Genomic DNA, 11,580 nt, shown 5'->3' with positions numbered 1-11,580 from the left:
TATCTTTTGATAGCCAGGCACCATCAGCTTTCTTCACCACATTTGCTTAAGTACCCACTTTGCCTTCAGCGATTGTGTCCGGAAGGTGAGCATCATGAATGCCAGTTTAGGAGAACTCAAGATGCCCCAACCGGGTGATCTGAACAGGCAGAAATGGTCTTTTCACAGCTCAGGAAGCTGGAAGTCTGATTTCAGGGCACCGGCTCCAGGGGAAGGCTCTCGCTGTCTGTCTGGCGGGGAGGGCCCTTGTCTCTTGGTTCTCAGCTCCTTGGGGATCTCCACCTCCAGGTGGCATCCCTCTTCCCCTTCCTCCCACCCCCTTGTGGGACATATGTGCTTCTATTGCTGCTTCTGCCTCTCAGGAGGGAGGAGGTTTAGGACCCACCTTTCACTGAACGCAACCTGCTAAGGAGGGGACCCTGCTAACCCAGAGGGAGGGGCACTTGAAGGCAGGTTGAATCCGCAGCCCTGTTGGGCAGAAAGGGGGTGGGGGAGGCACAGAATGGCGCTCTCAGGACAGAGGGACAGTATGGGCAAAGGCCCTGGGCAGTGTCCGGTTACCTAATAAGCAAGGCAAGCACAGGCTGACTTGTGCTTACTTACTAATGTATTGTGGATAACTGCCCATGTTTCCCTTGCTTATTGGCCCTGGGGCAGGTCCGAGCTGGGGCGACCTCCCATGAACTTAGGGCAGCAGTGGATTTTCGCTGTTGCCGTTACAGCTTCCTCCAGGAACAGATATTTAGCACTGACATGTGCGTGTAGAGATGGTTGTGCTGGCGCATGTTCTGTGGTATGTACTTCCCCTCCAATGAAAATGACCACCCAACCCCAGTATCTCACAGGACATTTGACAGCTGTGTTGCCCTCAAGATGAATGCCATCGGGCTGGAGCCGTGGTTACTTATTTTTGTCTTTTGATTTCAAAACAAACAAAATATTTTTGAAAATGATGGTGGCAACATTTGTACAAAGGCGTCTGATACAACTGATGGATGGATTTGTTACATGAGCTGGAAGAGCCCCCAATAAATGATTTGTTTTAAAAACCAAAAGTTGGGCATGGAATAAGGACGACGGGAGAATAAACACACTTGAATGATGGTCCTGGAGAAGAGCATCAGAAGCACCATGGCTGCCAAAGGGGAATAAACGGCTTGGAAGCAGCATCGCCACAAGGACGGCGAGACCGCATCTCACGGACTGTGGACAAGGTGTCAGGAGAGACGGTCCCTGGAGAAGCCCATCAAGAGTGGTGCCGCAGAGAGGCCGCCAAAACAGGAACGGAGGCCCTCCGAGAAGATGGGTGGGCACGGCGACTGTGCCAACGGGCACAAGCATAAGAACAGTGGTGAGGATGGGGCAGGACCGGGCAGTGTGCCGTCGTGCTGTGCAGAGGGTCGATGTGAATCGACAGTACCTAACAGCGCAACACAGCATAGGTGCTGGAGTTCTAACCCCTATCCCTGTGGACGAGGCCCCATTTGGGAATAGGGTTTCCTTTGTTACGTCGCCGAGGTTGCGTTCAGTGGAAGGTGGGTGCTAACCCTCCTCCCTCCTGAGAGGCAGAAGCAGCAATAGGAGCACATATGTGGGAGGAAGGGAAAGAGGGATGCCACCTGGAGGTGGAGATCCCCAAGGAGCTGAGAACCAAGAGACAAGGGCCCTCCCCGCCAGACAGACAGCGAGAGCCTTCCCCTGGAGCCGGTGCCCTGAAATCAGACTTCCAGCTTCCTGCGCTGTGAAAAATCCATTTCTGCTTGTTCAGATCACCCGGTTGGGGCATCTGGAGTTCTGGCAGCGCCAGGAGTTAAGAACCGTGGCCCACAGAAACCGTGACATCATCCGTGTGTGATTTAGAGGAGACTCAAGATGACGTCATCCTGGGCAAGTCCTAAGATGAGAAACAAGCTCACTGCCATCGAGTGGTGAATGCCAACGCAGTGACCCTACAGGACAGGGGAGAACTGGCCCTGAGGGTTTCCAAGACTTCTTACTCTTCATGGGAGTAGAAAGCCGCATCTCTCCCCCACGGAGCCGCTGGCGGCTTCGAACAGAGGTTAGCAGTCACCCACTCCACCACCAGGGAGCCCGTGCAAACCCTACGGGGCAGTTCTGCTCCACTGACCCCATAACAATGGCATTTCTGGGTTTGGGTTTGGGGGCCCCAGAACTGTGAGCGGATGATTCTGCTGTTTCAAATTTCCTGGTGTGTGGGTGTGTGGCCCTTTATGGGGACACTCCCAGAAATCAGCCTCTGGGCCACCCCACCTAGAGCCGTGAGCGGCCTCCTAGCCTACTGAGGGGTGCAGGGAGAACCCAGGCCTGTCCCTGACAGGCCCCCAGTCCCCCCTGTTCAGGAGAAGCTAATATAGTTGTCGTCCAAGGGAGCCAGCCCTGCAGCCCAAACCCCGCCGCCTCCCCACTGGGAACCCCCCAACACTCTGGGTGTCACAGCCCTGTGGTCCCTTTACTTCCTCTTCAACCATGGGTGTACCTGTGGTCTCTGAGGGGAAGGTGAGGATTCTGCTCCAACCTTCAGAAGGGAAGGTGTTCATTTGTGGAAACCACGTCCCCAAGCCTGGCCAAGGTGGTGGGGTGAACCTTATATGTGTGGGGCCTGGAGCAGGGAGACAGCTGGGGCCGGGCCACAGTGCCAGGCCAGTAAGACCTTCGGGCCACCCCGGCTGAACTTCCAGGCTGACAAGGTTCCTGGGCCTCCCCAGCAGCACCCCGTCCCCGTCATGGCTGTGTGGCCCGCTGGATTGCCCATAGTATGGAGAAGCTCCGAACAGAAGCAGGCATCCCACGGTGCAGCCCAGCCTGTGAGAGCTCCCCAGCCAACACAGAAGGCTCAGGCGAAGTCTGAAGGAGGCACCCGGAGGCTGGGTGCCCAAGGATCACCCCCACCCAAAACATTACCAAGGAGGGCTGTGTGTGTGTGTGCGTGTGCGTGTGTGTGTGTGTGTGTGTAGACACCAAGAACCAGAGAGGCTGAGCACCTATCCGAGGCCACACAGCTAGTGAAGAAGTCTGTTCTCCAGACAAGGTGCTCACCCTGGGGAACCAGGGTGCGGTGAGAGGATTCTCTGGCTTGAGCCTACCCCAGGGCTATCTAGCCCTCCTGGGCCTGGGTGATAGGCTTGTGGGAGGGAGGAGACAAAGGGGGGGGCCGGGGGAAGGGCAGCCTGACCTGACTGCAAGGATTAGCACCGTTTCTGCCTGAAAGGGGAGGAGGAAGTGGTTTAGCCTGTGCGGTTGGGCTGAGAGGAGGGCAGCTAGCCGCACCCAGGGCCCGCTGCACGTGTAACTGCTGTTAACTACTAGGGAGCCATGGAGCCCTGGTGGCACAGTGGGCTACGTATTGGGCTGCCAGATGCAAGGTCGGCAGCTGGCTGCTCCCACAAAGAGCTGTAGGCGGGGTCCTGCCCTGACCGATAGGGTCCCTATGAGTAGAATGGACTCCACAGCAGTGGGTTGGGCTGGACTTTGATGATTCTGGACTTGCTGCCTGTCCGTCACATGTCACATGTCAACCCCATTCACAGAGGAGCAGGACCGCCCCCAGTCCTGCACCATCCCCACCTTGGCTGTGGATCCGGCCCTTGTGAGCCAAGGTGTTTTCGCTGGCTCACTTTCTGAAGGAGATCACCAGGCCTTGCTTCCTGGTCCACAGGCTGAGAGCTCCGAGGAAGCTTGTTCAACGCCCTAGACACACACACACACACACACACACACACACACACATGCAAGCCTCCATGACAGATGCAGGGTGGCTGCCCACGAGGTGCACTGTCCGGGACTCAAACCCACGTCTCCCGCAGGGCCGGGGGAGAATCTTACTACCGAGCCCGCAGACATGTTTTCGTTTGTTTTGAAATCAAAAGACAAAAATAAGTAACCACGGCTCCAGCCCGATGGCATTCATCTTGAGAGCAACACAGCTGTCAAATGTCCTGTGAGATACTGGGGTTGGGTGGTCATTTTCATTGGAGGGGAAGTACATACCACAGAACATGCGCCAGCACAACCATCTCTACACGCACATGTCAGTGCTAAATATCTGTTCCTGGAGGAAGCTGTAACGGCAACAGCGAAAATCCACTGCTGCCCTAAGTTCATGGGAGGTCGCCCCAGCTCGGACCTGCCCCAGGGCCAATTAGCAAGGGAAACATGGGCAGTTATCCACGATACATTAGTAAGTAAGCACAAGTCAGCCTGTGCTTGCCTTGCTTATTAGGTAACCGGACACTGCCCAGGGCCTTTGCCCATACTGTCCCTCTGTCCTGAGAGCGCCATTCTGTGCCTCCCCCACCCCCTTCCTGCCCAACAGGGCTGCGGATTCAACCTGCCTTCAAGTGCCCCTCCCTCTGGGTTAGCAGGGTCCCCTCCTTAGCAGGGTGTCCACTTCCTGACAGCGGCATGGATAATGCCTCACACCTCTTCAGCATTCTCTAGGTCAACGGTTCCCAACCTGTGCGTGGAGACCCCTTTGGGGGTCGAACGACCCTTTCACAGGGGTGGCCCGATTCATCACAGTAGCAAAATGACAGTGATGAAGTAGCAACAAAAATAATTTTACGGTTGGGGGTCCCCACCATATGAGGAACTGTATGAAAGGGCCGCGGCCTGAGGAAGGTTGAGAACCACTGCTCTAGGTTATCAGCGCTGGGAGGGAGGGGCCTGCACCTGTCCCTGTGTCCCCCGTGCCCCTGAGGATCTGGCACCCAGTGGGTGCTGAGCAGCTTCTGAGGCCACTGCAGACAAAGCGTGACTGGGGCTATTCTAGTCAGGGCTCGGGCACACACCTTCCTCCAGGAAACAGGAACCGCCTGGGGCACCGGCCCCGCCCCACTGACGCAAAGACCCTGAACTGAAACCTAGGGCTGCAGAGGGCACAGCCAGCAAGGGCCTGGCCTCTTGGGGCTTCCCAGGTACGTGGTCATGTGGGGCTGAGAGGGGGCTCAGCAGGTTCCCCTCTGTCAGGAACACGGCTGTGCCACTGGGCTGGGTGAGGTTGGGATCCCCAGAGCTTTAGCCAGGCCAGGTCCTTGCGAGAGAGAGATGATACTGGTCTAGGGCAGAAGAGGGATGGGGCTGGTGCGAACCAGAGGGACCAGAGATGCTGGGAGGGCTTCCTGGAGGAGGGGACGCTAGAGGAAAATGGAGCTGGATCCAGGTCAGCTTTGAGCAGGACCAGGAGATCTTTAGGGGAAGAACTCTTCGTCCTGAAGACCTTAGGGGAACAAGAAGTGGGACAGACCGTCCCACGTGGTAGAGGTGGCATCTGAACTTCGTGCTAAGGACTGGACTGCTAGCTGTAATCCTTTCAGAGGGACCTCGGGAGAAAGGCTGGGCGACTTGCGCCTGGGAGACCACAGCCTGGCAGACCCCAGGGAGTGTTGTTCTCCTCTGCATGTGGAGTCAGACACGACCCGCAGGCGGCACACGCAAATGGGCCCATGCATCCGGCCAGGGGCTAGATCTTCACTTACCAGCAAGCAGCCTACACCATCCTCTGCACCTGCCCAGCATCCAGCATCGTGTGACCACAAGAGATGCAGAAAGAGTTCCCCACTTCCCCCGCTCCTCCTGAAGGAGGCCGTCAGATAGACCAGCTCCACGAGGCCAGGCCTGAGCAAGAAAAGAGGGAGGGGTGAGTGGAGTACCAAAGAGAGCCAGGGCTTACATCCAGGGGGAGAGACAGAAAGGATGCCTGGTCCAAACAGGAAGCCAGTTCACTACCCTTTAAAGTGGATGCCCACTCATAGCAACCCTACAAGACACTGTGGCACTGCCCCCCAGGGTTTCCAACGCGGCAGTGTTCACGGAAGAAGACACACACACATGTTTCTCCTGAAAAGCGGTAGGTGAGTTCTGATTGAGGACCAAGTGCTTTAAGCACTGCGCCACTAGGCCTTCTTGGGCTGCCTGGATGAAGGGACATTCTGGCTGGGTTTTGAAGGGTGAATAGGAGTTCGCCAAGGTGGTGGTGGTGGTGGGGAGGAGGGTAGGGAAGAACAAATCTATAGATAGCACCAAGTTTCCCCAGATGGTGCAAATGATTTATCCTCAACCTCTAGCCCTGGTGGTATGGTGGGTTAGACATTAAGCTGCTAACCTCAAGGTCAGCAGTTTGAAACCACCAGCCGCTCACTGGAGAAAAATGAGGCTTCCTACTCCTGGAGAGGTAGTCTCGGAAGCCCACAGGGGACAGTTCTACCCTGTCCTAAAGGGTCACTATGAGTCGAGATCAACTTGATGGCAGTGAGTTGAGTTTGCATTTCTAGCCCAAAGGTTGACGGTTTGAACCCACCGAGGGGCACCGCAGACTGCCAATTTGCTTTTTATAAAGATGTCCACCAAGAGAACCCTGTGCAGGAGTTGTATTCCGTATCGCCAGCTGACTCGACAGCAGCTGGTTTGGTTTTATAAACATGACCTCGTGCTCAGTCATAGCTGGGTTCCTCAATATTTATTATAGACACACATTTATTCTGTGCTGACTGCCTTCCAAGGTAAATAGCACCATTTCCCCCAGTTACAACGAGGAGACAGACACAATGAGGTTAAATGCTTTGCCCATGTTCACACAGGAGGTAAGTGGAGGGAACAGGGACTTGAACCTGGGCCATTTGGACTGGATTTCAGACTCGTGGTTGCTTTGTTAAGATGATGTATAAGACATTTCTGAATAGATCCATCCAAGGTTGCTTGCTTGGCCCAGAATCTCTTTGGGCCTTTCCCCAGAGGGCAGGTTGGTCATCTGTCTCCTGGCAGAGAAAGTCAATACTGACTGCAGTTGTTCAACACATCCCTTCCAGAATGATCTTCCAAGACAATGGAAATGTCGATGGACCAGTGGGGAGGGTGGGGGTGGAGCTCCAGTTTGAGAACAGAATTAAGGGTGAGTGTGAGGGGAATCATCAGGAGCCCTGGGGTCATAATGGGCCACGAGTTGGGCTACTAACCACAAGGTCAGCAGTTCAAAACCACCAGCCGCTCCTCAGGAGAAAGATGAGGTTTCTACTCCCCAAAAGAGTTCCAGTCTCAGAAACCCGCAGGGGCAGTTTGCTCTGTCCTCTAGGGTCCAGATGAGTCCATATCATCTCGATGACAGTGAGCTTGGTTTGTTTTTGTTCTGTTTTGTTTTGAGTGACAGGTCTCACGAGGTTGGCCCCGAGGGATCTGCCTGGCCCCTTGGCAGGCTTGACCGGGATCTAATGTCTTTGTACAAATGGATGCGGTGTTAGTTCTCCCGACCAAATCAAACCAGTCGCCGCCGAGAGTCAATTCCCTCTCTGGCCGTCCCGCCACGTGTCCGAGGAGAAATACTCCCTAGGGTTTTCAATGGCTGGTCTTATGAGAACAGTTTGCCAGGCCTTTCTTCCAAGGTGCTTGTCACCCGACAGCCTGTAGATTAGCAGCCAAGTCTGCGAACCGAACCGTCTAAAACACCCAGGGGCTCTGCCAGCACCCAAAACTCGTGCGTTGTCTTTGAGTCAGTTCTCACGCCTGGAAACTGCCCCTGTCCCAGCGTAGACCTGGGCCTATCGAGGTCCTGATGGCTGCCTTTGGGGGAGCAGACCACCAGGCCTTTCTTCCGAGGCGTCTCTGGATGGGCTCCAGCCTCCAACCTTTCCCTTAGCCGTTTGCACCCCCAGCCCCAGCCCCGGGCACTCCTTTCTCCGCACCGTGTGAGCTCGGCTTTGAGCTTACATCACAATTCTCGAGACCGTGCGCGCGGGTTCACAACCCAGGCACTGGGACATGCTGTAAGGGCTCTCTTCGCGGCTGCCACGGGTGGCAGGAGCCACGGCGTTGGGCCACATTCCTCTATTAGTATCTAATGGCCACGTGGCAACCTGCGTGTGCTAACAGTGCCGGCTGCCTCTCCTCCCCGCTGACCATTACTTAGTATCCCAGAACGGCTGCCCTGAACTCTAGCCACACTTATTTCCAAAGAGAACCACCCAGCACTCCTGCTAATGACATGCGAAGAAGAAAAGGTAGTTTCGATCGCCTCAAGTGCATGGGAAAGCGGGACATCGAAGTAAAGAAGAACCGGTGTTCGAATTGCGGTGCTGGAGAAGAAACATGGACCGCCAACCGTCCCAGAAGAGCGCAGCCAGGATCGGAGCCTTGGTTGGCCTCGCGGACTTTGGACAGGTGGTCAGGAGACACCAGTCCCTGGACTTCGAGGGACCCCAGGTTTGGTCAAGGAGAGGGGCCACCCAGAAGAGGAAGGCCTTTGACAAGATGAGAGGACACAGTGGCTGAACGATGGGCCGGAACATAAGGACGATTGTGAGGCTGGCGCCGGACTGGGAGCTGTTTCGCTCCACTGCACACGGGTCCCGTGACTCGGAACCGACTCCGCAGCCCCTGACTGTGGAGCAACAGCAAGAGCAAAAGGGAGGAGGCCGGTGGTTTTGTAGTGGACTTCTCCATGCCCAGGCGGGAGACCCGAGTTCATTTCCTGGCCCAGGCACTCACCACCGCTGCCTGCTCACGCCCCTTGTATGTGGATGTGACGCTGAGCAGCTTCCAGGTTAAGATGTTCTAGGAAGAAAGGGCTGGCAGTCTTCAGCCGAGGAAAAATGTATGGAGGCCGATGGGCCCATCCGTCACTGATCACGGGGAGGAGGCAGGGCCGGGCAGCTGGGGAGAGTGTCGTTTCACTGTGCCTGGGGTCGCACGAATCAGGGCAGTGACAAGGACAGCCACCGGAGTGAATGACCAAGAAAACTCTTTGGAGGCTCGTCAAGAGGAGGGGTGGATGAATGTGCAAGAAGTATTTGGCATACGCCGGGCGCTTAAGAAACACGGCCCACGTGTCTGTCCACCTGGAGGAGGTGGCACCCTAAGCTACTTATAAGGGAGACACACGTGTTTTAGGGCTGGACCAGTTTTGACTCTCTCTCCTTGCTCCCCCAGGCACACACCCACCCACCCCACTCCCCAGGAAGCCATGATGACGGAGGACAGGACCCTGCCCCCACCGCTGCCTCCACGCCTGGACTGGTTCGTGCACACCCAGGTGGGCCAGCTGGCCCAGGATGGAGTTCCCCAGTGGTTCCATGGAGCGATCTCCAGAGAGTAAGTACACGTCCCGACCTCGGCCCTGACCGCCTCCCTCTTCCCCACCTACCCCCAGCCCGGAGGGGTTTGCAGAATTGGGCGCTCAGCACGCGCAGTGTCTCTGAAGTCACTGTGACCCCTAATAGGGTTGAATCTTGCGTCCCACCGTGGTCAGTTTGGGCCAATCACACCTCTTTCTGAGCTCCAACTTTCTTTTCTTTTCAAATTATTTTTATAGAATAGTTTTGTTGACATATCTCACACAAGCCAATATATCCACTCGCATTTAATTCTGTTGTTCAAGCCCGTCGACTGAGGTCATACAATCATACAGCTCACCCTTCCCGCCCTCCCTTCCTGTACCCTCAGGGAACCATTACTTCTGTAACTATTTCTGAAGGGTTATCTATCTTGGCTTTCATGTACCTTGTAATCTTCAATATACAAATGAATGTATACAAGTCTAACTTGATTAACGAGATGAAACAAGTAAAAACCAAATAGTAAGGGGAGGAAATCTCTACGAACTAGGAGATAGTTATGTGGTTTATCAGTGCCAGATGGCACCCTGAAGTTATCCTCCATTCTGTGTGGCCCTTCTGAGAGGGATTGCCCAATTATTTTGCGTGCAGGTGGGTTTGGGGTCTCCACTACATCCACGCCCCTTCACATAGATTTTGAGCTTCAGCTTTCTGTATGCCAATGTCCACACACCAAAAGGGACTTCTCAGCCGCCCTGCCTCACCCAGGTGAGGCTTCGTCATTCAGAATGGCCTCAGGATCCTTCCCAACCCAGTGCCCAGTGACAGCAACACGTACCTTCAAGACCCTTCCTTACTCAGGGCCCGGGCAGCTGTTCTCCCTCCATCAGCCATGCAGCCCCCGGGTTCTTGCTACATTAGGTTGTGGCCTCTGAGGAAGTAAAGGAAGCCCCCTAGTCAGGAGCCCCCAGGGCCTGGTCTGAACAGAAGAAAGAAACTCTAGTGCCACTTTTGGGACTTGAGTGGACACCATAAAGATCACAGAGCATAGGGCCTGGGAGTCATCTCCGTGCTGGGCAGGCTGCCCAAGGAAGTCTAATGCCAGCCACAGGAAGCAACGTAACATATTTTAGGCTCTAGATAACAAATTTTTAAAAAGCACTAGAAAGAAGTGGGTAGAATTTATGTTCACCTGTTATCATATGTGTTTAAGGTCCCCAGGGAACGAAAGCGGTTTGTTTGCCATCGGCTGCTAACCTAAAGGTTGGCAGTTCAAAGCCACCCCCGTGGTGCTGAGGAAGCAAGTCCTGGCGATCCGCTTCCATCAAGGCGAGAGCCAACCCTATGGAACAGTTCTTTCCGAATGCACCTGGGTGCCGTGAGTTAGAATGGAGGCCACCGTGGTTTCTTTTGTTTTAAAAATCCTGTCATTTTTAACCTGTATTCACAAAAATGCGTTTTTTATTTACAACATATATTCACGTTTCATGTCTATGCATAAGATATCTATTTTATGGCTCCCAATCTAGCAGTCGACATGTTATCAACACTAAATAAGTACCCGTGAAATATTTTACCTTCTTTTTGTTTGCTCCGGGTCTCCAAAACCCACATCTGTTTCAGCCTCGATTTGCCCCAGTCACGGTTCACAGGCTCCAGAGCCACGTGGGACCTGCGGCCTCCATATTGGGTAGCGAGGCCTGGAGGCTCCCCAGCTTGTCCCACAGGAGACCCCTGGCCCTCTGTGACCCCCAGAGCAGAGCAGCAATTATGATGATAAGTGACAATGCCCCAAACCAAACTCACTGCCGTCTAGTCCGTTCTGGCTCCTGGCGCCCCTGCAGGGCGGGTCGAGCCACCTCTGTGAGTTTCAGAGATGCAACTCTTTATGAGAGTAGAAAGTCTCATCTTTCTCCTGTGGAGCAGCTGGTGGTTTCGAACTGCTGGCCCTGTGGTTAGCAGCCCAATGGGGGAACCACTATGCCATCGGGGCTCCTATGATAATCGCAATCATAGTACTATGAGCCCTGGGTGGAGCAAGAGCAAACAGCTTGCACTTGGCTCCTAACAAAAGGCTGGCAACTTGAACCCATCCCACAGTCCTGCGGGAGAAAAGTCTGGCCACTTGCTTCCATAGATTGACATCAGGCCCAAAACACCCTACCCGTGGGTCTACTCTGCACACGCGGGGTCACCACGAGTCAGTCAGAATAGACCGCAACAAGTGGTAGCGGTAACCCTGACAACAGCCAAGGATGAGATAGCAGGTCCACGGATTCTCGCATCAGCTCTGAGCATGAGGGGTTACTTTGCACTCGAGGAAGCTGAGACAGAGAAGGGCAGAGCTCCTCTGGGTCACCAGCAAATGAATGGCAGAGCCAGAGGTCAAGCCCAAATGCTTTGGTACTGTGGCCCCTGGATCCATCGGAGGTACCTGAATGGGGGGATTCCAGGCACTGAGTGATGGGATGTGGAAGGAGGTCCACACAGGAGCTGAGGAAGGTCCTCAGAGGTCTCC

At 54.8% G+C, this 11,580-nt stretch overlaps 1 protein-coding gene across 1 annotated transcript in view; it reads left to right on the top strand.

Moving 5' to 3' along the window:
• The first annotated feature begins 8,974 nt into the window (after positions 1-8,974).
• HSH2D (hematopoietic SH2 domain containing) overlaps positions 8,975-11,580 on the top strand; it is a 12,264-nt gene continuing 9,658 nt past the window's right edge. Inside the window, exon 1 of the mRNA XM_004715528.1 lies at positions 8,975-9,099. Coding sequence (XP_004715585.1) covers positions 8,975-9,099 — 125 coding nt within the window. The remainder of the gene's footprint in view (positions 9,100-11,580) is intronic.

This window comes from Echinops telfairi, unplaced genomic scaffold, assembly GCF_000313985.2.
Source record: "Echinops telfairi isolate 266 unplaced genomic scaffold, ASM31398v2 ScPeMD7_30;HRSCAF=105, whole genome shotgun sequence".
NCBI classification, from domain to species: domain Eukaryota; kingdom Metazoa; phylum Chordata; class Mammalia; order Afrosoricida; family Tenrecidae; genus Echinops; species Echinops telfairi.
Note: the sequence above shows the minus strand (reverse complement) of the source record. Positions and strands in the feature narration are given on the sequence as shown.